General features: G+C 46.6%; 1 protein-coding gene across 2 annotated transcripts in view; it reads left to right on the top strand.

Moving 5' to 3' along the window:
- The window catches only part of nalcn (sodium leak channel, non-selective), a 238,062-nt gene that overhangs the window by 128,039 nt on the left and 86,141 nt on the right, over window positions 1-23,882 (top strand). For both annotated transcript variants that reach the window (XM_041198858.1, XM_041198859.1), the window contains exons 16-20: window positions 10,257-10,393; window positions 11,800-11,938; window positions 14,614-14,687; window positions 17,432-17,533; window positions 19,458-19,527. In XM_041198858.1, the coding sequence (XP_041054792.1) occupies window positions 10,257-10,393; window positions 11,800-11,938; window positions 14,614-14,687; window positions 17,432-17,533; window positions 19,458-19,527 (522 nt within the window). The remainder of the gene's footprint in view (window positions 1-10,256; window positions 10,394-11,799; window positions 11,939-14,613; window positions 14,688-17,431; window positions 17,534-19,457; window positions 19,528-23,882) is intronic.

Raw genomic sequence — 23,882 nt, 5'->3', positions numbered from 1 at the left:
TTGAGGGGGGGGTGGGCAGCGTGAGTGAGTGTGTGTATATGAGTTTCAGTTGTGGTTCAGTGGGTATAGCATCCTCATTTTTGAATCAGAAGATTGTGGGTACAAATTGCAGTCTGGTACGTAAGCATGTATTCTTTGGGACGCTCTGTGATCCTATGAAAGCTGTGATATAAATGCAAGTCTTTTTTTTCTGACTCAAAGGTGAGATTGCTACCCACACAGCTGAGAGAAAGAAAGATAAGGGAACAAAAAAAAAAACTGCAGGGAAAGAGGGCATTAGAAGCAGGTCGTGTTAGGAATTGCTTTCTTGGTCCTTGAGAGTGTCATCAGTGACCGGCAAAGGTGTAAACTGTTTGTACATTCTGAACTCATGAAGTATGGAACTAGCTGCCTGTTCCATCAGGAACTGGCGAACACATTGTAGATACTTCAGTGCACTACTTTCATAGGAATTACTAGCTCATGAAAGGCCATAGTCAATCGAGCCTACTTTCTACTCTCCTGCAAGTCGAATGATACAGCGATAATGGAGTTATTGACCAATCACAGTGAGCAACCTATATCAATGAGTTTATAACAGACTCAGACACGAGGTGATGAAAACCCCAGTGGAGAGCTGTGGGAATTCATTGGCCTAAAGTCACCAGTTGCAAGCAGGCGATCCTCGCCATGTGTCATATCTCGCATGGCTCACGTACTGGATCCCACAGTGTTCTTCTCTGAAAGAAATGCACCTAATTCACATTTTCTCAATGTCACAACAGCTCTGCATCCTGAAACTGTAGGCGTGTAGATGGCAAAGCTGACACAATACTACTGCCAATTGCAGTTAAGAATTTTTTTAAAAAAACACCCCAGGAGTGAGAAGCTCCACAATTTGAGAGGGTGGGAATTCTGTGGCGAGTAACTCACCCCCTGGCTCCCAAAAGCCTGTCCACCATCTGCAAGGCACAAGTCAGGAGTGTGATGGAATACTCTTCACTTGCCTGGATGAGTGCAGCTCCAACAACACTCAAGAAGCTTGACACCATCCAGGACAAAGCAACCTGCTTGATTGACACCCCATCCAAAAACATTCACTCCCTCCACCAGCGACGCACAGTGGGAGCAGTGTGTGTACCATCTACAAGAAGCACTGCAGGAACTCACCAAGGCTCCTCAGGCAGCACCTACTAAACCCATGACCTCTACCATCTAGAAGGACAAGGGCAGCAGACACACGGGAACATCATGGAGTTCCCTCCAAGCCACACACCATCCTGACCTGGAAATATATCACCGTTCCGTCACTGTCACTGGGTCAAAATCCTGGAACTCCCTCCCTAACAGCACTGTGGGTATACCTACACCAGATGGACTGCAGCGGTTCAAGAAGGCAGCTCACCACCACCTTCTCAAGGGCAATTAGGGGTGGGCTGTGCTTGTGAGGCTCACGTCCCATGAAATAATTTTTTTTTTTTAAATGGTTTTGTTCTGGGCCTCCACGGTGAGTATCCTGAGAGGACCATGAATCCGATCATTAACAGGATTCCCTAGAACTGTAGTAACCAGCTCGAGCAGGCTGCGGCAGGAATAGTTCTTAATGATGCATGTCCGCATGACCTTTCAATGAGATAATGTCTGATCTGTATCTTTACTCCATCTACCCGCCTTGGTTCTGTAACCCTTAATCCCCTTACCCAACAAAAATCGATCAGTCTCAGTTTTGAAATGTTCAATTGACCCCCCCACAGCCTCATCAGCTTCTTGCAGAGAAAGAGTTTCAGATTTCCACACCCTGTTGTGTGAAGTGCTTCCTGAACAACCTGGCTCTAATTTTAAGGTAATAAATTTGTTCCGAAGGAAGGTCATTGACCTTTGAAATGTTAACTCTGTTTCTCTCTCCACAGATGCTGCCAGACCCGCTGAGTTTTTCCAGCACTTTGTTTTTTTTCTTTCCGATTTCCAGCATCTGCAGTGTTAACTGTATAAATTAAGGTTAGGTATAGACAGGTGGGGGCACTCAATGTAATATTCTTGGTCTCGTTGGGCTAACAAGATATTTACAGAGTCTGCTGAGGTAAGGAAAACATTAAATTTTATTGAGAAACATCTGTAGTGGTGATCATTTTGCCTTGTGGCTCAACAAGAGAGGGCAAGATCATGAGATGATGTATACTGTCTCATTAGCGCATCACACTTAGAACTGACCCTTCATACTGCACTCTTTGGATTATTTGTGCCCGTATAAAGAAACACCAGCCCCCAACCCTACAATCTGAGCTGCCTCGTGGAAATTCCCTCCGGACCCTTCCACTCTGCACAGAGGGGTTTTCTGTACCGGCTGCTGTTGCACACCCTTCACTTCTTCCCCCTTGTCGGCCGTCTGGACACCCAATGCTGTTCTGTCCTGCCGTCTGGAAGTAGCGAGGACCACCAGTGAGAGGCTCCCGGTGGGAGTCATTCCTTTTTCCATTGGGGATTTGGCATGGAGGGCGTTGCACACAGCAGCCCCATGCAACAAACGATCAAGGTGGTTCACAGACTCCCGGGCCGCCTATATTTCCTGCCGCCTCGAGGAGCCTGTATTCCATGTGTATTTGGGATGTATGAGGTTTCAACCCCTTTTTGATTATTTGGGGGGGGCTGCTCTTCAACGTTTTGGTTGTACTTCAGCCCCACGCTCCTGATCTTCGGCTAGCTGGTGTGGAGAGGGGCAGGCAGATTGGAAGCCCTTCTCGTTAGTCTGTTCCTGGACATGGCCAAGGTGGTCACAAACAGGCCTGGGCAGTGGGCGGCTAAGGGAGCTGCTTGATCTGACTGTCTGCCCCTCTTCCATGGCTACACCTGCACCTGGCTGTCCCTGGGAAGGGAGCACACAATGTCTGCTGGTAAACTTGAGGCCCTCTGCGGTAGGTAGGTGCCACAGGGACTGGAACACTTCAACAGCCCCTAAAATGACATTTTAATTTGATAGGTTGCCTTTTGAATTGTTTTTTTTGTTGGCAGTGTCCCTTTAAGGTGTTGCTCATTAGTTAATTAGTTTATTTGATTTGATTTACTCAAGAATATAAAGATATTTATTGACACCAGCGGTGGGCGGTAGAGTGAGGAGCTATACTTTTGTAACGTCTCACGTTGTGAATAAACCTAAAACTGAGTAAAGATTGACATCTTGTCTCTTCCTTCATCACTTGGCTACCAGAAGTTCAACATGTCACATTTTGCTTTTCTGATTTTAAGGTAATGCCAGCTTTTGTTTTTTCTCAAGCTTTCATTGATGGGATGTGGGCATCGCTGGCTAGGCCAGCATTTGTTGCCCATCCCTGATTGCCCTTGAAAAGGTGTCAGTGAGATGTCGTCTTGAACCGCTACAATGTATAGGGTGTAGGTACACCCACAGTGCTGTTAGGGAGGGAGCTCCAGGATTTTAACCCAGCGACAGTGAAAGAACGGTGATGTATTTCCAAGTCAGGATGGTGAGTGACTTGGAGGGGAAATATCAAGCTGGTGACTCTGTGCTGCACCTGCTCCAGGACAATATACTTTATTCTGCAAATGCAGCATTTTGTTGATGAATTGATGATAGCAGGGACCTGTAATGCAGTTATCCTAATGGCTCCTTTTCCCAGCTGTTTCTAGTCCAATACCTTTGGCCTGTAGAGTGTTTGCCTGCATTGGAGGCTTGCAGATCTTGAAATGGTGTTGGCAACTGAAGACATGACCCAACAATAATTGACTACCTGTTATGCCTTTTGATTATAGCTGTGGAGGTTAGCAGTTTACTAATTACTGCCTCTATCTTTGTTTTCACCTTTTAGTATTTATTTCATTCTTCTAATGCATCACACCTAGCTCTCAATTTGGTGTACTTGGGAAGTAGCCAGATATCTTCACCGATTATCACAACATTGTACTTAGTCTTTCGGCCTCACCTGCTATGGTGTACAGGTCTCTACTGCCATCTTCTGAGAGATTCACAGTTTGCATCTTGCTGTTCACTAATCTTCATCCTCTGTCGCTTATGTACAGCACTAGCCGACCTCCCATGGCATTGCTGCTGGTACATCAGCAGATACAAGGGGTGGAATTTTCCATTCTGGAGACTAAGTGCGATGGTGGGCAAGAAAGCCAGCGTGATACCCGCTGGCCGGCAGGTTGGATGAACCCTGGCAATCTTCTGGTTTCTCAGCTCATTAATTATCCATTAGCGAAGAGCAGGAAGGGATTCAACCGCCCAGCCGTTACCCCGTGGGGGTTACAGGTGCTGGCGCCATATTTAAACAGCACCCGGACAGACGTCCACCCGCTGCAGGCCAGCTGTGTTGTGTTGTTGAGGCTCCACGTGGCGCCTAAAAAAAATCCAGACCCTCGACTCCACAATTCAGTGAGGCCCCCGTGGGGATTCTCCTCCAGGCCGTCCAGGAAAGGTGGAAGGCCCTCTTCCCTCGGGGACGGGAGCTGGAGGTCAAGCTGCCTGACCACGCTGGCCTGGAGGAGGTCGCCAGGGAGGCCAGTGCCCACGACCAACAGAAAAGGGACTGCCCTCCAGCGCAAGAAAAGGAGGAACGATCTGCTCCGCCCCACCAGGGTGAGTGAAACTTCTACTCACTCCAAACACACTCACAAGAGCATCAGGCAGTCTAAGGGTTGGAGGCCACAGTGATCTCGCACGTTACCAGCAGATGGGACTTGAGCACTTGGTGTCTGCCAGCCACTTTAAGCTCACCATCTCATGTGAGTTCTTGCACAAAAGGGTGTCTTAATCCGTTACTGGGGAGGGCCCAGCACTCTCAACAGGAAGGCATGCTTCTGAACTGCCCTTTCATCCATAGTGCTCACAGTCAACCCAGCTGCCTTGATGCAGGACAAGATCACCCACAACAAAAGGGGCGGAGGGGGGGGGAAGCCAAGACTGGAGGTGGACCTTAGAGTTGAGGACATTCCCCACCCACAGGGAACAGATGGCAGAACTCGCTTGAGAAAATAGAGATGGTTCCTGCACAGAAGGCAAGATTGGCCTGCCCCAACACGCCAGTGAGGGTCCATCCACTATACATTGGCCACATGCAGACAATGACTGTACGACCTATAACGTAGGAGCCTCTCTAGTCAATCACTGATTATTTCCTCTCTATATTCCAGCCACCAGCAAGAAAAAGCAGAGGAAGATCTCCAGCAAGCGCCTCAACCCCAGCCCCCAGAGCTGCACACCCATGTGATGAAGACCTGTCACTGTGTTCACCTGCATCCTCTGCCAGCGCAGAGACACACACCTTGGTGGGACCTAGTTCTAGAGTAGGTTTGGGTTCACAATCTGGTGATCACCTCACTGACACAGGTCCGTAGCCAGCAGAGGCTTTACCGGCGAGGTCTCTGACACTCAGAGGACCGCTGGAGACCAGGCCTCTGCTGAGCCCAAGTCCCATGATGAGCCTCTGGAAATGGTCCTGAAAGAAATGCTGGAGATGCAGAGATAGGCAGGGGATTATCAGGCAGAGTTGTCTGTTGGCAGAAGAGTGGAACGAAGGATGGAGGAGTTCACCTTATCTCCAGCATGCAAACGCATCAAAGCCTCCAAGGGAAGGGTGGTGACTGCCTTGGAGAGCCAGGCCCAACAGTTTTTGCTGGATTTATGCTCAATCATGAATACCACTGCTCTAGCCATGGGTGTGTTTCAGCAGTGGCTAGGGGTGAGAGGACAGGGCACCTCAACGGCACAGTAATTAGCTTTTATTTACACATGGGTGACATTAATAAAGGCACCTCCTATGTCAGAATGATAGCTGGCAGTACACCTATGACCCTTAGATCTTAGGCAGACAATATTTGGCCTCAGGAGAATTACTCATCAAGGTTAGCAATTATCCTGATATTGTCGCACTGAAACCTGTAGTTTGTGGATGTAACAAGTATTTGTCACGACCAACATTAGAGTCTTTTCTCCCAAGTGTACTTTGCAAAGGCATTTATTTTATGACAGTGAGTTTTTGGAAGTAGTATTCAGCATTGAGCACCATAGGCTCCCATGCCTCCCTGCAGTGTGCTTTCATCTCTGCATTTAAGGCTGAACATTATCCATTTCATAATTCCCACTCTCCCCATGCATGATGCTGAACGAATGAAGTTGGTTCCACTCGGTGACATTTGCAATGCCTACTAGACAGGAATGAGTGTGTGATGTCAGAGGTGTGTGCTCACCCTGATGAAGCCGTCTACTTACCTGTGAGGATCGTACTTTGCTCCTGAACGGCTGCCTCAAGGTAATTCACAGAATCCTTCTGCGGAGGCACAGTATGCAACTCGATATGGAATTCATTGCATGACTGTGCACTCGTTGACCGAGGATAGATCGAAAGAATTGGCCTTTGTGTCGTGAACTGTAATGCTACAAAAGGGTGCTTTAGCACATCTCCTGAGTGCTCAGCAGATCAATGAAGGGAAGAAATTGTCATTGATGCTGTGTCAATACAGACTGGGTCACGTCTCTCCCTGATGCCAAGGCAATGCAGGACATGGACTTGACAGGATTCCAACGAATTAGTGTTTGTGCATAATCAAGTTATGGTCCTGCTGAGCCACTCTCTATGAGGACAATGCGGTCATAACTCACAGCTTTGGTTGCTTGCTGTCGAGTAACAGGTCACTGCGTCCTGGGGCTCAGGAGGAAGATGAGGCCTCTGCATTATTCATACATGAGAGCTGGCATTTTGGAGAGATGGTGTTGCCTGGATGTTGCTCCCTCTTGAGGTGGTCAAGGGCTAACCACTGACGAATGTTTTTCCTGTTAGTGCCACCTTGTTAAGCTGCTGTCATACTGGCATGAGTGCACCCATGTGTGCAGTGGTGCTTCAGTGGCTCGGAGGCTGCCATGTGCACTGACTTGTTGACACCATGGTTGAAAGGACTGCACTGTGTGTAGTTGCATAGAGAGGTGTGATAGTGGAGTGCTAAGCACATTCCACAGCAGCCACATGTTCCCAAGTTACTGCACCTCCGAGAATGACCCCATCATCAGGGATGAAGGTGCCTGTGTGATCATTGTGAGATTGATGACCTTTCCTGGTATGTTGACATTGAGATTGAAAGTTTTGTTATGTAACCTGCATTGAAGCCTGAAGAGATCTTGAATTGTGCAAACTTTTCTTCAGTTTATTCCTCTAGAAATCTCGCAGCTATGAGGTTGTCACAGACATGTCTGTCGCGTTATGTCCATGCAATGGCATCCTCATCTGATTCCTCATCTTCTTCAGCTTCATTCCGCTCCAAATCCTCCTCCACCCGAGGACGTCTAGCTGCTCAATGTCTCCCCCTAGCTGCACCTACCTTCCTTCCTTCCTTCCTCCCCCCACCTACCACCACCACCACCACCACCACCTGTGCAGTGCTAGGTTGCTCAAGGCCCAACAAACAACGATGATGCAGGAGAGTAGGAGAGCCCCAGCTAACCGGTCCAGACATCAGAAACACATCTTTAAGAGGCCAGTAGTTTGCTCTAATAAGGACCTTGTGGTGGAATGTGCTGCATTGTATCTCTTCTCAGATACACTCTGTGGCCAATGAATGGGCATCATTGGCCATGTCTTCTGGAGTTACCCATTGTCACTGAGGAGCCATCCCTTTAAGTGAGCTCCCTCAAATATCTCTTGACACCTGGGAGTAGCTCAAACATGTACGAGTCCTGTGATTTCCCTGGGTATGTGCTTTCTGTGATCACAAATGAACTGGTTGTTCAGAGAGTGAAATCCTTTTCTCTTAATGAATCTCACAGGCCGCTGCCAGGGAGCTCTCGAGGCCATGTGTGCAGCTGATGTCACCCTGCCTTTGCAGCGAATCCCACAGCTCTGGTAGCCTGGCTTGCTTCATCCATGTGGAACCATACATAATAGTGAGCTTTACTGAAAAGGCATCTGTCACCTCCCTTATTCTTTTGTATGTCGCCAATTGTGAGATGCCACAAAGGTCCCCAGTGGATCAGATCTGCTGGCAAAAAAGTTCAGTGCGGCAGTAACCTTCAAATCAACTGGCATTGGATGGTCTCCAAGTCCATGCAGCATGAGTTCCTCATGGAGAACGTGGCAAACGTTAGCTACCGCATCCTCAGACCGAGCAAAGGCATCTGCGGCACTGTCTTTTGCTCATCTCCATGTATGAGCTCCTTCTGTAGACGGTTGGTCGCCCCAAATGTCTTTGTTGACTTGGCCCCTCCATGACAGCATCTGGGACTTCCTGGGGCCCCACTGGCTCTTGACCCCACCTTGCCCTGCCTCCATCTTAACCCTCCCTGCTGGTTTTGCCTCGTGTGCCCCAGTTTGGCACGGCTTGCTCTGCGGGCACCTGATCTATCTCAGTGGCGGTGTGGAAGGAAGGCGAAAGCAGCATCTGCCGACCTCCAAGTTGTGGATGAACTTGAATCTCGCCGGGCGCACGCCACATACAGTCGTGAAACAGGCCGTTGTAATCATCTGCTGGTGGGGCACGTAATTTGGACGGGGAGCATTAATTCCAGTGAGTTGGCCTTTTAATGAAGATGAGTAAAATGCAAATGTGGTTTCTGGCATAGATCGGCAGGAAACTTGACCCGCCATCAAAGTCCGGAGAACAAAATTCCAAACTAATTTACCACCGGTAAGAAACGGACTTTTTCCATGATGCCAAATTTACTGCCCCGCCCACCATGATTCTTGCCACTGGCAGGGGCAGAAAATTCTGCCCAAAGTCATATGCCCGTAATCTAGGGTTGCCATCTATGGTTGGATGTATTCCTAGAGCTTTCATCATGTGACAGATACCTTCCAACCATCCCTTTCCCCCCACATTCCTCCACCCAACATGTCTACCCTCTCAACAAACACACCACCTTCCCCACTCCAGTTGAATGATCCTGGACAGTACATAGGAAGAAGCTGCTTTCACTGTCAGGAGAGTCAGTAACTCAGCAAGTTGTGGTGATCTGGAATGTGCAAGCGTGAAAGGGCAGTGGAAGCAGATTCTTCTAAAGGGAATTGGTTAAATACTTGAAGGGTAAAATTTTACAGGGCTCAGGAGATAGGCCGGGCAGTGAAACTATTTTGATAGCTCTTTAAAAGAGCTGGCACAGGCACGATGGGCCGAATGGCTGTCTCCTGTGCTGTGAGATCCTGTTGTAAAATGCTTTCATCTTTTGGATGCCCTGTCAGGTGGATGTGAAAGAATCTATGATACTATTTTGCAGAAGAGCAGGGGAGTTATCCCTCATGCACTGACCAATATTTACCCCTCAATTAGCAGCACTTTTTATTTTAAAAAAACACAGATTATCGATCATTATCACATTACTGTTTGTGGGAGCTTGCTGTGCACCAATTGGCTGCTACATTTCCTACATTACAACAGCGACTACACTTCAAAAAGTACCTGCTACAAAAAAACACACAATTCTCATAATAATTCACTGAACCTTGCCTACCTATTATGCCTTGGCAATTTCAGCAATTAATTTTGAAGCTGTTGGCAGTTTTTTTTCTCTGCACCTACACATTGCCAACATGATCAGTATTACTAGTTATCGGTAAACTTCGTAGAAGTAAAACACCAGCCTTGAAGCTAGGCTGGATCGGATTGGGATAAACTCATGGCATTACTTTGGACATGATAATCTCCCTTGTGATCCCCAAAATAGACGCAGTACCAAGGGTGTCATCTGACCAGAGCACAGTTTCCACTGACCCACGTTCTAGAGCTATGTCCATAAAGTTCCAGAATGCCCATTGACTGGCACTGTGGGGTCAATGCATGGCGCTGGGACCTGGCGTTACAGCACAACTCACAGCCAACAACCTAAATTCGAGCAAATCTAACAACACAGCATCTTTCTTAATCTCTAGGTTAAACAGCATCTCGATTTTAACATTTTTAACATTGTCAAATTCCTCCATTGCCTCACCCCTCTTTACCCCCACACCCCTCAGAGCATTCCTCCAATTCTCACCTCTTTGAGCATCCTTAACTTTAATTACTAATGAGTGACTATTTAAAAAGAGTAGCAAGTAAGACATGGACACCCTGCGTCAAGTTAAGCACGACCTTCAGTGTCACTGAGTCAAATTCCCTAACGGCACTGTGGGTGTACCTATACCACATGGACTGCAGCGGTTCAAGGCAGTGGCTCAGCACCACCTTCTCAAGGGTAATTAGGGAGGGGCAATAAACGCCAGCCTTGCCAGTGATACGTACAACCTGTGAATTTTGAAAGAAGTTAATGTTGACCATAATATAAGACACTATTTTAATTTCAGCTTAAACAAAGTGAAGCCAACGCCGACACCAAGGAGAAGCTTCCACTTCGTTTGCGAATCTTTGAAAAGTTCCCAAACAGGCCACAGATGGTGAAAATATCGAAATTGCCATCAGATTTTTCCGTTCCCAGAATCAGGTGGGTGTTGACAATAGTGTTGGAGGCGTTTCTCCTGGGGGTAGGTTGTGACTTTTTGATTCCTTGGGATAAACTTGACGTTGGAGAGATCAGGCGTCTGTTCTAAACCCAGCTCGATTCTGAGCCCCGCGCTTCAGAGAGGTTGTCAAGACCCTGGAGAGTGTGCAGAGGAAATTTATTGGACTGATACCAGGGTCGAGGACTTTAGTTCCATGGTGAGTCTAGAGAAGCTGGGATTGTTCTTGGAGCAGAGTAGGTTGGGGGGAGATTTACTAGAGGCATTCAAAATCAGGAAAGGTTTTGCTAGCGTAAGTAAGGAGAAACTGTTTTCAGCACTGAAAACTTTAAAGAAGTTTCCCCTGAATTCCCTGTCTGGTTCATTTGTAACTACCTTATATTTATGACCCCTGGTTCTGGTCCAGCCTACAAGTGGAAACACTTTCTCCATGTCTACCCTAACAAAACCCTTCATGATGTCCTCTATCAGGTCACCCCTCAGCCTAAGGTTTTCTAACATGAATAAGAGCCCCAGCCTGTTCAGGCTTCTGATGTATTTCTAAGACTGTTTAAAATGTGTTTATATATTAGTTTAATTTTTATCCAATATAATTTTACGTTTTTTTTCTTTACTCTTTTATGGGATGTGGGCATCGCTGGCAAGGCCAGCATCTGTTGCCCATCCCTAAATGCCCTTGAACTGAGCGGCTTGCGAGGCTGTTTCACAGGGTAGTTAAGGGTCAACCACATTGCTGTGGGTCTGGAGCCACATTAGGCCAGACCGAGTAAGGTCGACAGATTTCCCTCCCCAAAGGACATTATTGAACCAGATGGGTTTTTACAACAATCGATGATAGTTGGCATGGGCATCATTACTAAGACCTACTTTATATTCCGGGTTTATTACTTGAGTTTAAATTCCACTCGCTGCCATGGTTGGATTTGAACCTGTGTCCCCAGAGCATTAACCTGGGCCTTTTGAGTACTACGCTAGGGGCATTACCACTGTGCCTGTTAAAACACAGTTCTGTTTCTGAATCTGTATTATTTTGATTTATAAGAACTTAGGTGATAGAAGCAGGAGTAGGCCATTCGGCCCCTCGTGCATTCTGCACTATTCAACAAAATCATGACTGATCCTCTATATCATCTGCACCTTCCCAAACCATCTCTATATCCCTTAATTCCCTTAGTGTCCAAATTCAATCGACTCCTGTTCTGAATGTACTCAACAACTGAGCATCATCCACTCCCTGGGCTCGAGACTTCAAAATATTGAAGAAAAGAGAGTGCGTTGGACACCGTAACAAACAACTTTAATATGTGTAACTCCCCATCATAAATTACATGTAACCCTTGTAAATTGACTTTATTTGTCTTACTGTCTGCATGAATGTGTTTATTTTTAGGGAAAGTTTTATGAAGCAGTTCATTGATCGTCAGCAACAAGACACGAGCTGTTTGCTCCGGAGATTGCCATCAGCTTCATCTTCCTGTGACCATTCCAAACCATCCTGTATTGAGGATAATAAGTATATTGATCAGAAGGTAAAACTGGAGCAATAATACTGACACTCTTACAAAAAACAAGGTTAATCTCTGCCAAAATTGGTCAGAAGGTGACCATAAGACATAGGAGCAGAAATTAGGCCATTCAGCCCATCGAGTCTGCTCCGCCATTCAATCATGGCTGATAGGTTTCTCAACCCCATTCTCCTGCCTTCTCCCTGTAATCTTTGATCCCCTTACCAATCAAGAACCTATCTATCTCGGTCTTAAATACACTCAATGACCTGGCCTCCACAGCCTTCTGTGGCAATGAATTCCACAGATTCACCACTCTCTGGCTAAAGAAGTTTCTCCTCATCTCTGTTCTAAAAGGTCTTCCCTTTACTCTGAGGCTGTGCCCTCGGGTCCTAGTCTCTCCTACTAATGGAAACATCTTCCCCGCGCCCACTCTATCCAGGCCATTCAGTATTCTGTAAGTTTCAATCAGATCCCCCCTCATCCTTCTAAACTCCATCGAGTATAGACCCAGAGTCCTCAAATGTTCCTCATATGTTAAGCCTTTCATTCCTGGGATTATTCTCATGAACCTCCTCTGGACCCTCTCCAGGGTCAGCACATCCTTCCTGAGATACGGGGCCCAAAATTGCTCACAATATTCTAAATGTGGTCTGACCAGAGCCTTATAAAGCCTCAGCAGCACATCCCTGCTTTTATATTCTAGTCCTCTCGAAATAAATGCCAACACTGCATTTGCCTTCCTAACTACCAACTCAACCTGCAAGTTAACCTTAAGAGAATCCTAGACTAGGACTCCCAAGTCCCTTTGCACTCCGGGTTTCTGAATTCTCTCCCCATTTAGAAAATAGTCTATGCCTCTATTCTTCCTACCAAAGTGCATGACCTCACACTTGCCCACGTTGTATTCCATCTGCCACTTCTTTGCCCATTCTCCTAACCTGTCCAAATCCTTCTGCAGTCTCCCTGCCTCCTCAATACTACCTGTCCCTCCACCTATCTTTGTATCATCTGCAAACTTAGCCAGGAAGCCCTCAGTTCCTTCATCTAGATCATTAATGTATAAAGTGAAAAATGTGGTCCCAACACTGACCCCTTCGGAACTCCACTAGTCACCGGCCGCCATCCTGAGAAGGACCCCCTTATCCCCACTCTCTGCCTCTTGCCAGACAGCAATCTTCTATCCATGCTAGTACCATGCCTCTAACACCATGGGCTCTTATCTTACTGAGCAGCCTCCTATGCGGCACCTTGTCAAAGGCCTTCTGGAAGTCCAAGTAGATAACATCCATTGGCTCTCCTTTGTCTAATCTACTCGTTACCTCCTCCTAGGTGCAGACATAGTTATTGCCAAACTTTGGACCTTTGCTTCAAAACAATATTGCAACCAACGATTTCCAGAAAATTGCCTGATACCTTTGGAAATTTCATAAGTTTGAAACGATTTTGACAACCTCCGGATGATCCAAAGCACTTTGCAGCACTTTTGGAAGTGTAGTCACAGTTGTGATGTAGGAAAGTTCCAGAGGGTGGCAAATCTCTGGAATTCTCAGCCCCGGAAGGCTGCCGACGCTCAGTCATTGAGTATGTTCAAGACTGAGATTGATAGATTCCTACCTACACCTTAAAAACATCAGAGGATATGGGGATAGTGCAGGGAAATGGTGTTGAAGTGGAAGATCGGCCATGATCTCATTGAATGGCAGAGGAGGCTTGAAGGGCCGAATGGCCTACTCCTGCTCCTATTTCTTATGTTCTTATGAAACACAGCAGCTAATTTACACACAGCAAGCTCCCATAAACAACAACACGATCGTGAACAAATAATCTGTTTTTATGATGTTGGTTGAGGGATAAATATTGGTCAGGACACTGGGGAGAACTCCCCTGCTCTTCTTCGAAATAGTGCCATGGGATCTTTGACATCCAGGTGAGAGGAGACAGGACTTTGGTTTAATGTCTTGCCCGCAGACAGTGTTGCACTCCCTCAATACTGTCTTCCGAGTGTCAGCATGTATCTGTGCTCAATTCTCTCTATTGGGACTTTTGTAAAAGGCTGCCATGATTGTAGATCATATAGTACTAAATCAGCAACAGCGCAGATGGAGGCCATTCAGCCTGTTGGGTCCGTGTTGGCTCTCTCTAAGAGCAACTCAGCTAGTCCAAGTTCCCTGCTCTTTCCCCATACTCCTGCAAATCGTTTCTCTTCAGATAATTATCCAATTCCCTTTTGAAAGCAACAGTTGGACCTGCTTCCAGCAGACTCTCGGGCAGTGCATTCCAGATCCCAATCACCCGCTGCGTTAAAAAAAGCTTTTTCCCCAGTTCACCTTGAATCAGTGTCCTCTGGTCCTCAACTCTTCCGCCAGTGGGAACAGTTTCGTCCAGGGTACTCTGTCCACACCCCTCATGAGTTTGAACAACCCTATCATGTCAAAGCAGTAAGGTGGAGAACAGCCTAGCCCAGTGCCACAGCTTAATAGCAACATTGACAAGGAGCAAGCAACCTGAAAACACACTGTAGAATTGGTGGAAACAACCATTGGCCTGTTTAGGAAAGAGGTTATTAAGTGTAATAAACCCACGACTTAGCTGTGTTCCCATTCATAGCAGCAAGATCAAACCACATTAACAATCTACTAGATTTCCAGGAGATTCCTGGGTTAACCTCCCTCTCTCACATTCATGGTTATTTTCAGCTGCGCCGATCAGTTTCCAGCATCTGTGCCCGAAATCTTCTTGAGAAAGAAAATGCAGTAAACAAGATCCTCAGGTAAGACCTTTCCTGGAAAGAAATAATTTATTTGAATATGTTTCATATTTCCTCCATGTATTATTTAAAAATGGCATGTACTGGCCGAGCACATTTTTGAGTTGCAATTTTTATATGACCATTTAGCGTTGGAATTGCACTTATGAAATATTTATGCTGAGAGAAATACCTGTGGAACATATCAGCATTTCACCTTCATGATATCTTGATGTCTTCAATCACTCAAAATGTTTTCTCAGAGAGTTTTTAGTTGCCGTTTTATTAGTAACAAGGCCAGGATATTTTGGACAGTGGGGTTTCTCATCCTGCCATTTGAAGATTCGACGCGGAGCACACCACCACTGACACTGTCTGCCCCGCAGCCACTCCATACTCGAATGGGCATCAATTGGATGCAGGGGGCGGGGGAGGTGGGGGGGGGGGGGGGGCACTTCCGCTCCTCACTCGGGAGGAAGTCCCGCCTTAGAGAGCTGCCAGCCAATCTGATTGGGCGGTAGCTCTCTATCTCCTGAAGTGACACAAGTTGCAGTGGACCAAAGAGGAACCTCCGGAAGACGTCGGAGCCTAAGTCATGGGACTGGTTGGAAAGGTAGGTTTTTGGGGTCTTGGGACAAGGAAGGTAGGGAAGGCCTGGGGGGGGGGGGGGGGGGGGGGGGGGGGGGGGGGGGGGGGGGGGGAAGGGGGGGGTTGTTGGGGTGTTAGGGGAGAGGTCAGGGGGAAGGGTGGTCCAGCAGCCACCAGGTCTTAGGGTGAGGGTGCCCAAAATTAGAAGGGGTCTTCTGATGGAGGCACCCCTCCCCCCCCACACCCCCCTACACCCAGGAATTCCTCCCACCAGCCTAAAAATTGAGACTGGCCAGGAAACAGACCTTAAGTGGCCAATAAAGGGCCTCACTTGGGGCAAGGGTGGGTAACCCATCCTCACCCACCCCAGCGTAAAATCACCGAGAGGTTGGGGCAGGTGGGAATCCAGTAGGAAGCCCATTCCTTCTATTTCATATTCCACCCTAAAGTAGCCTGGAAACACATCAGTGGTGGGGAGGTGAAATTCAGGCCTAAAATTCTAAGCACCCTGTTTTCCTCTATCACTGACACCTGGTCAAAAATAACAGCTTGCATTTACATATGTTTTTAATACATTCATGGGATTTGGGCATCACTGGCTAGGCCAGCATTTATTGCCCATCCCTAATTGCCCTTTCAAGGGCGGTGGTGAGCCACTTTCTCGAATCGCTGCAGTCCATATGGTGTAGGTACACCCACAGTGCTATTAGGGAGGGAGTTCCAGGATTTTGACCCAGTGACAGTGAAGCGACGGCCGATATATTTCCAAGTCAGGATGGTAAGTGTCTTGGAGAGGAACTTCCAGATGGTGGTGTTCCCATGTGTCTGCTGCTCTTGAATGTAGGAAAGTGTTCTGAGGTGCTCCACAGGGCTGTCATCCCCTCTCGTAGGCTTCAGCCCTTGAATTTTACTTGCACGCAATTTCCTCCTCTCAGGGCAAACCTGGATCCGTGAACAATTCTGTTAACCGATTGTCAAAAACCAGCCCGCTGTCTAACAAGCAGAGAGAAACAGGATGACTAGGTTCCTGTCTGTGATGTAGCAGAGCTGCATGAACATGGATCATTCTAAACTGATTCTTTCCTTTGTTATTAGCAGAATCTGCGATGTTGCGTTGGAGGAACGTGAAGCATAAAATTACTACATCTGCTCACTAAGTATTTCATCAAATCAGTGAAAATATAGCACATTCATCACTTGCATGTTCTAACAGGCGCGATTTAATGAGTTGTATACAAAAGATGAATATCTCAACTCAGCGCAAAAGATTTTTTTTTGGGAAATGTGTGACGGGGTTAACGATAATCCTGTCCAATAAAATTGTAACAGTCGGGAGCCTGGAGTTTCCAATCAATATGCTGTTTTTTTTCTGGTGCAAATTCCTCTGATACCAGTGAGACTGGTGTGAAAGGTTGCTGAAATTCCAGTTGCGCTGAACACAAATCACGGTTTGGTTTCCACAGTCGCTAATTTTAAAAAAGATTGCGCTACGAGCATGCCCCTCCCACAAAGCTAACCACGTTCCCCTGCCCTTCTCTCCCCCCCCATCCCCCTCAGCCAGTGAATTCATCACCATGACAAGTATCTGTCAATTTTGGCCCTCTAGAGAGGTTCTAGACAATGAAGCTGGAAGTTTGGATGCAACATTTATGGGAACATTTTGAAAGATTTTGAATGAACTTTTTTGCTGAGGTTTACAAAGAAGCTCACTACTGAACCCCAATCTAATTAGAAAATTGTTCCGTACATTTTCTAAAAAGTCATTTCCAATCATTTAAAATCGGATTACTCACAGCTGGTGAGTGTTAGATGCTTGCTTTTGGTGATACAGTATTCTCTGCTGCATTAGTCAAACTTTGCCAAGTTACCGCTCTGGAATACAATCAAGGAATATGTTCTAAAGCAAAATCTCTTAAAAGAAAATTAAAACCCTGTCCAGTGGCACTGGAATCGTGGAAGAACTTGAGTTTGGTAATATAGAAATGAGTTTGAGCAGAAGGTCATTGGTGGGGGGAAGAAATAAACTTTACACAATGGATGCAATTTGTGCCCAAAGCAGAACCTCTGCCCTTTCTTTTTTTTTTTTAAAATCACTGTGATTGAGTGTTGCAAAAGAAAGCTGTTCAGCGCTCGGGTGAAAATGAAAATATATTTCTGTCAATTTACTTTGGATTCCACAGGGCCTGCACTCGGCAGCGAATGTTGAGTGGATCTTTTGAAGGACAGCCCGCAAAAGAACGTTCTATTTTAAGCGTACAGCACCATATCCGACAGGAACGGAGGTAACAGCACAGATGTGCAAAGGCTGCAGTTAAAATATGGGAGGAGGAGGGTCTGTTAAAACTCCAGGGGGGATTTTGAGTCAACGTTTCATTGTATGAATGTCAGAGATGGCTGATCCAAAATACTTGGTGTATTTATTAATGGAAATCGTTTAAGCCACTTTAGAGAGCATGGTGGGTTAACTAGCTTATCATCGTACCTTGTAGATCTCTGGCTTGAATCACTAATAAATCCGTTCGGGAGTTCAGGAGAAAGTTTTTTTTTAAAATCCGGAGAGTGATGAGAATTTGGAACTTTGTGACCACCAGGGAGCAGTTGAGGCAAATGCAAATAGATTAAGGGGAAGCTGGATAAACACAAGCTGGATAAACACACGAGGGAGAGAGGAATAGAAGGGCATGCTGCTAGGGTGGAGTGGGAGGAAGTTTATGTTGAGCATGGACCAGTTGGGCCGAATGGCCTGTTTCTGTGCTGTAAACCTTTTAGGTACATTCTGTGGAAGGTGCATGCAAAATGTCGTTTAGGAAATTTGGGAGTAAAATCACCCGCCCCCCGCCCCCCCCTTTCTGGGCAGAGTGCTGTCTGTTTAGGACTGTGGAAGGTGGAAGGGAAGAACAGCAGAAAAGAACTTTATAAAATAATAATGGACACCGATGGTGGCATTGATACTTTATGACCAGTTTCTAAATGTAACATTTTCGTTCATTTCAACCTTTTTTGGGATTGGTGTTTATGTTAAAATTGCCTTCTCTTCAAGTGATGCTGTTCTTGGAAGAAAAACTACCCTCTTTTTAGAATCCACCATTATGCCCCACACTGTTCGTTGTGCAGATTAAGGTTATGTTTCTATAGGTGTTGGGGTGGGAGGACTCATTGAATAATTACTTGTGCACATAGAAAGAGACACCTCCACAACCAGTGGGCTGGAGTGCATCATCAGGCGCAGTAGCGTTATTTTAATTTGTTAAGTTTCCTTTGTGGTTTTGTTTTAGTTGCAGCGCCCCGTTAATTAGTTTGATTATTGTTTGCGCGTAAGAGTATGAAGAGAGACACCTTTTTGGCACCAGTGTTGTGGAGCTAGGAGCTGCACATTTGTAATGTTTCGCTTTGTGAATAAATCAGAAACTAAGGGCTGGATTTGACGTGCCTCCACCGAGCGTATTTTGGGGGGGGGGGTATCTTGGCTAACCCACCCCCTTTCCTGCCCATCCCCCGAGCTGATCCCCGTGATACATCAGGACCAAAATCAGCAACCCGCCCTTCAAATGTTAATAAATAACTAAAGACCAATTACTCTTGTTAGCCCCTAATAGGTGGGCAGTCAGACCGGAGTGGGAAGATCATTTGCAATGACCTACATGAACAAAGGCAGGAAGGTAGGGCAGGGGGAGAACCTGATGCAGGGTGGGGGATGGGGTTGCCCTGTGTGCATGAGGGACACCGTCCCCCAAGATACCACTCTCCCCTTCTTTCCACACCATCCGCCCAACAGATCCCAGCAGCCCCCCCACCCCCCCCCCCCCCACACCTCCAGCCCAACTGGCTCTAGGGTCTCTCCCACCTAAAACCCTTCACTTAACGTTCTGGGGCAGCCATGTTCTTGACCGTCCTCCTTCCTGCAGTCCCGGCAGTGCCCATTACTGAGCTACGGTAATCAGCAAGCAATCTTTACCACCCCACCCCGCCCCGGAAAATTCTGCCCTAAGTAAAGATCAACTTTCGGCCTCCTCCTTCCCCAGCTGGCTGTCAGAAACTTAACACTCACAAGCCGTTATAACATCAGGAATCCGTAAATGTGCAATTTTTATTTTAAAAACAACACTTATTTTTATTCTTCTGCTTTATTCACTCGGCTTATACGTCTGGGTGAGGGAAGGTGTTCATTTGAATACAGTGCTTTGATTATTGTTCCTGACGTTGCAGGTCACTCCGACATGGTTCAAGTAGTCAGAGGATCAGCCGAGGGAAATCATTGGAAACGCTGACACAAGACGTGAGTGAGAAAATAACCTTGGAGTATAGATACTTCTTGTCCTCCACTGCTGCTAGCATGTTTCCATGACTACCAAGGAAATAGCTTAAGTCCAAGACTAGAAAATAAACATTGGGACAAGATATTGGGCCAGATTTTCCTGTCAAGTAGCACCAAAGCTACTAGCTGCGACCATACGTGACTGGTGACAGCAGCTTCAGGTGGAGGCAGATGCACGGTTACACGTGGAACCCCTCAAGGTTACGGCCCAAGATGTGCTACTGCGCCATTACCTCCACAAAAACACCATCTTGTTGTCTGCCTGACCATGAAATGTGTCGAACAGCATGAGGTATTGGTATCATAGGATTGGACTGAATTTGCCACAGAAAGTTGAGGCCTGTCCATTTCAGTCTAAATACCCTTTAAATGGGCTGGTTTTGTCTTAATTACTGCTAAGCAACTTTCTGGCCCTGAAAATTACCTTTTCCAAATATGGGCTATTATTCATTCAGCTTTTAATCATTGTTGGAGACTTTATAAAAGAGAAATTTTAAAGTTTTTTTTAAACTTTTCTTTCCTGTCTCTTTTTCTCGCTCCCTCTTAATCCAATGTTTCCTTCCTTCTCCTTGGGCCAGATTTTCGCAGATTCATGGAAATTCTGCAGACCTTAAAAAAACGACAGGCGGGATCTGGATGTGGAAGTCCCGCCCCCATTTCCGAAAGATCCCATTTTCATCAGTAGTGGAAAGAGGGCAGGATGTGATTCATGAAGGAGGGAAACTCAAACTCAGGATGGCTATTTAACCTCAGTGTTGAGTTGAAACAGATCCCATTTTCACTGCAGTAAGGGACTTAACCTGCAGTTTCAGAGTCATGAAGTTTTAGCATAGATCTAAATGCTCTTGAAGGGTGGGTGAGGTCTGTAGAACTGTCATGATCTGAAGCTGTTTAAATACCCAGCCCTTTAAAATGACAAAATAGGCTTCCTGTGTCAGTGAGAGTTGAAAACCCTTGTTCTAGCAATATGTTAGCTTTTTGTTGACATTTCCCCTAGGGCTATCATTATGTCATTATGAATGCTTGGCTGCTTTCCATGAGCTATAATTACTCAGCAGGGGGTTCCAAAGTTCACAGTTAGATTAACAGCTCAGAAAGGTTACTAAAGGATCAGTTGTTTTTCATGTGGGGTTATGAATAGAAACTTGTTTGTTTTTACAAGGCAGTAAGCACTTGAGGAGATTTTAAAGTTTTGAATGGGCTTTCATGAAAGGGAGTGTTTTTTAATATAGTGAAAGCTATAATAGATATTTAAACCTTTGTTTTATTTCATCTCAGCATGGCTCCTGAGATCTGCCCATGGTGGATACTGGGCGAGTTGGCATGGAGGGTGTAAGGGCCAAGGATGGTGGGTGGGGATCATGAGTTGGCATAGGAGGATATGAGGGGCCATTGGGGGTGACACGGGGAAAGGATGTGGGTGGTACTGGGTTGTGAGGGGTGCGGGCTCAAGGGCCTAACATTTAATGAAACACGAGGGCAAAGTCCCAGAGAATTGAAGCAGGTCATTTAACCAACTCACCTTGGTACATGCCCACCCTTGTGGACGCCTCCAATCTGCTTGCAGTGGCAGTGGTCCGGCTGTATTCCCCCACCCCATCCCCACTCTCCTGGAGTCAAAAGTGGGTCTGACGGGGCACTTTCTACCGAGGTGGGTCCGCTGAGTCAGGAAATTTCCCAATTCCAGCTCAACAGCTCGGTAATGAAAAAGCTTGTGGAAAGCAGCCAAGCATTCATAATGACATACATGTCTTTCCATATCTGATTTGACATTGAACTCACTCACTCGAATTTAGACTTCCTTCTCAGTCCATGCGCTGTTAATTTCACAATCCAGCAATCTGATTGGTTAAGGAGACACACAGTCGTTTGCCCCGTCTGCTCACTCTCCCTCACTGCGGCAATATCAGCTCGCCCTTCCAGCAACTTAACTGTGCAATAAAGTTTAAGAACCTAAAAATGCTTGGGCAAGAGAGGGTGCAGAGGAGATTTAGGAAGATGTTGCCAGGGATGGAAAATTGCAGCTTTGAGGAAGGATTGGAGAGGTTGGGGTTGTCTTCCTTGGAGCAAAGGAGGCTTGAGGGGAGACTTGATTGAGATGTTCAAAATTGGGAGGGGCCTGGATAGACTGGATGGGAAAGGCCTTTTTACTTTCACAGAGAGGTCAGTGACCAGGGGGCCATAGATTTAAAGTGATTGATGGAAAGATTAGAGGGGAGGCGAGGAATTTCTTTTTCACCCCGAAGGTTGTAAGGGTTTGGAATTCACTGCCCGAAAGGGGAGTAGAGGCAGAAACCCTCAACTCATTTAAAAGGTGTCTGGATATGCACCTCAAGCGCTGTAACCCGCAGGACGATGGACCAAATGCTGGAAAGTGGGGTTGGGCTGGGGGGGGGTGCTCATTTTTCGGCCGGTGCAGACCCGATGGGCAGAGTGGCCTCTTTCTGTGCCGTAAACTTTCTATGATTCAAAGTTTAGCGAACAGCAAAAAACAAAATACTGCAGATGCTGGAAACTTGAACTAAAAACCGAAATTGCGGAAGTGCTCAGCAAACAGCACTTGTGGAGAGACTAACAGAGTTAACCTCTCACTTTGATGATACCTTAGCTGCTGAGGACTTCCAACATTTTCTGTTCATATTTCAAACAACAGGTTGGAGTGAGCCATCTTCTTGAATACAACTGAGTGGCTTGCTAGGCCATCTCAGAGGGCAGTTAAGAGTCAACCACATTGAAGTGGGTCTGGAGTCACATGTAGGTCAGACCAGATAAGGATGGCAGATTTCCTTCCCTAAAGGGCCAGTTGGGTTTTTCTTAATGACAATTCAGAAGTTGCACAGTCACCGTTACTCACACCAACTTTTTTTAATTCCAGATTTATTTTTAAACAACTGAATTTAAATACCCCAGATCCATAGTGGGATTTGAACATGTCCAGATTGTTATTCAAGCCTCTTGAGTATTAGTCTAGTAACTTAACCACTATGCTACCATCCTCTCAGACTTAAGGATGGTTCTCAGTTACTGTCATAATATTGGTTTCTCGTGTATGGTCGCTTGGTAGTACATAACTTGAGTATTGCTGAATAAGAGATGTGCTGGGTGGAATCAGCTGGTCCCATTGGCAGTGGGGGCCGGGGTGGGGGAGCAATATAGCAAGAAAGCCAAAAATCAATTTCATGCCGTTGTCAGATCCGCAGAGGACGTGGCTGATGACTCACGTGCACCAGCCTCAGACTGCGGCAGAGTGACGCTATAACAAGGCTCATGCTGTGACCCAGGTTTTGGTGGAGCACTGCAATACAGGGTGTCGTGCATCATCATCACTTGCTGCGTGCTAGCAACAGGGGGAGGACCTGGCTGAGGAGGAGATGGAAGAGCTGCACGTCTCCTCCGATGAAGAGGACATCGAAGGGGATGAGGGTGATGAGGTCCTCGAAGACGAGGATGCTGGCGATGAGGCCATTGCACCGGCCTGACGAGGCAGGTGTGTTCGAGAGATCCTCACAGCCACAAGGTTCATGATGGATAATGAGATGCAGTGAGGACATCTTCACCTTACAGCTGTGAACATTTGACTCCTGTGTGGCTGATGGCAGCGCACATACCCTCAGTGCTCAGGCTCATGTCATGGAGACACAGCAGAGGCCCTAATAATCGCTAGATTCCAGGAGGATGGCGATGACATAGAGTGAGGACATCCCATAGATCTTCACATTGCCTCTGTGAATGTCTGTCCCTTGTCTGGCTGAGAGCAGCTCGCTTGTGCTCTGTGATCAGGGTCATATCATAGAGACGCAGCTGTGAAACTTTAAATGCACCTGATCCTTTGTCAGCCTTCAGCACCTGTCCCCTTCAGGAGCACAGCGTCACTGGTCACAGATGCTGAAGAGATGGGGGTCAGCCCCACCTCAAAGGTGCTGAGAGCACACAGAGAGAATGGAACAGGAACTCTGTGATACCTGCCCACAACATTCTAGCAGCAATAACAAACACCATCGAGGGGCAGGCATCACTAATGTGTCCAGTGAGTGTGAGGCTGGACCATCACTTTGGTCTGAAGGTTACACACTGCACAGGGAAGAGGCCCTGGACTGAGACACCTGCCTTTATCTTGTGCAGGAACCAAGGTTTCACATCTGAGTGACACACATACTGATCAACATAACAAGGAGCCATAGGCAGGGAGACATTCTTGGGAGTTTATTTACAATGGTCAACATTATGTGCAAGTGATTAACACCCATGCCCAGGCTGTGCAACTGCATCTTCTTAACCTTCCTAACCCTGCTGTTATGTCTTGGTGCTCCCCTGAC

The sequence above is a fragment of the Carcharodon carcharias genome, chromosome 11 (genome assembly GCF_017639515.1).
Source record: "Carcharodon carcharias isolate sCarCar2 chromosome 11, sCarCar2.pri, whole genome shotgun sequence".
NCBI lineage: Eukaryota > Metazoa > Chordata > Chondrichthyes > Lamniformes > Lamnidae > Carcharodon > Carcharodon carcharias.
The sequence above is the reverse complement of the archived record's forward strand: the minus strand, read 5'-3'. Positions and strand labels throughout refer to the sequence as shown.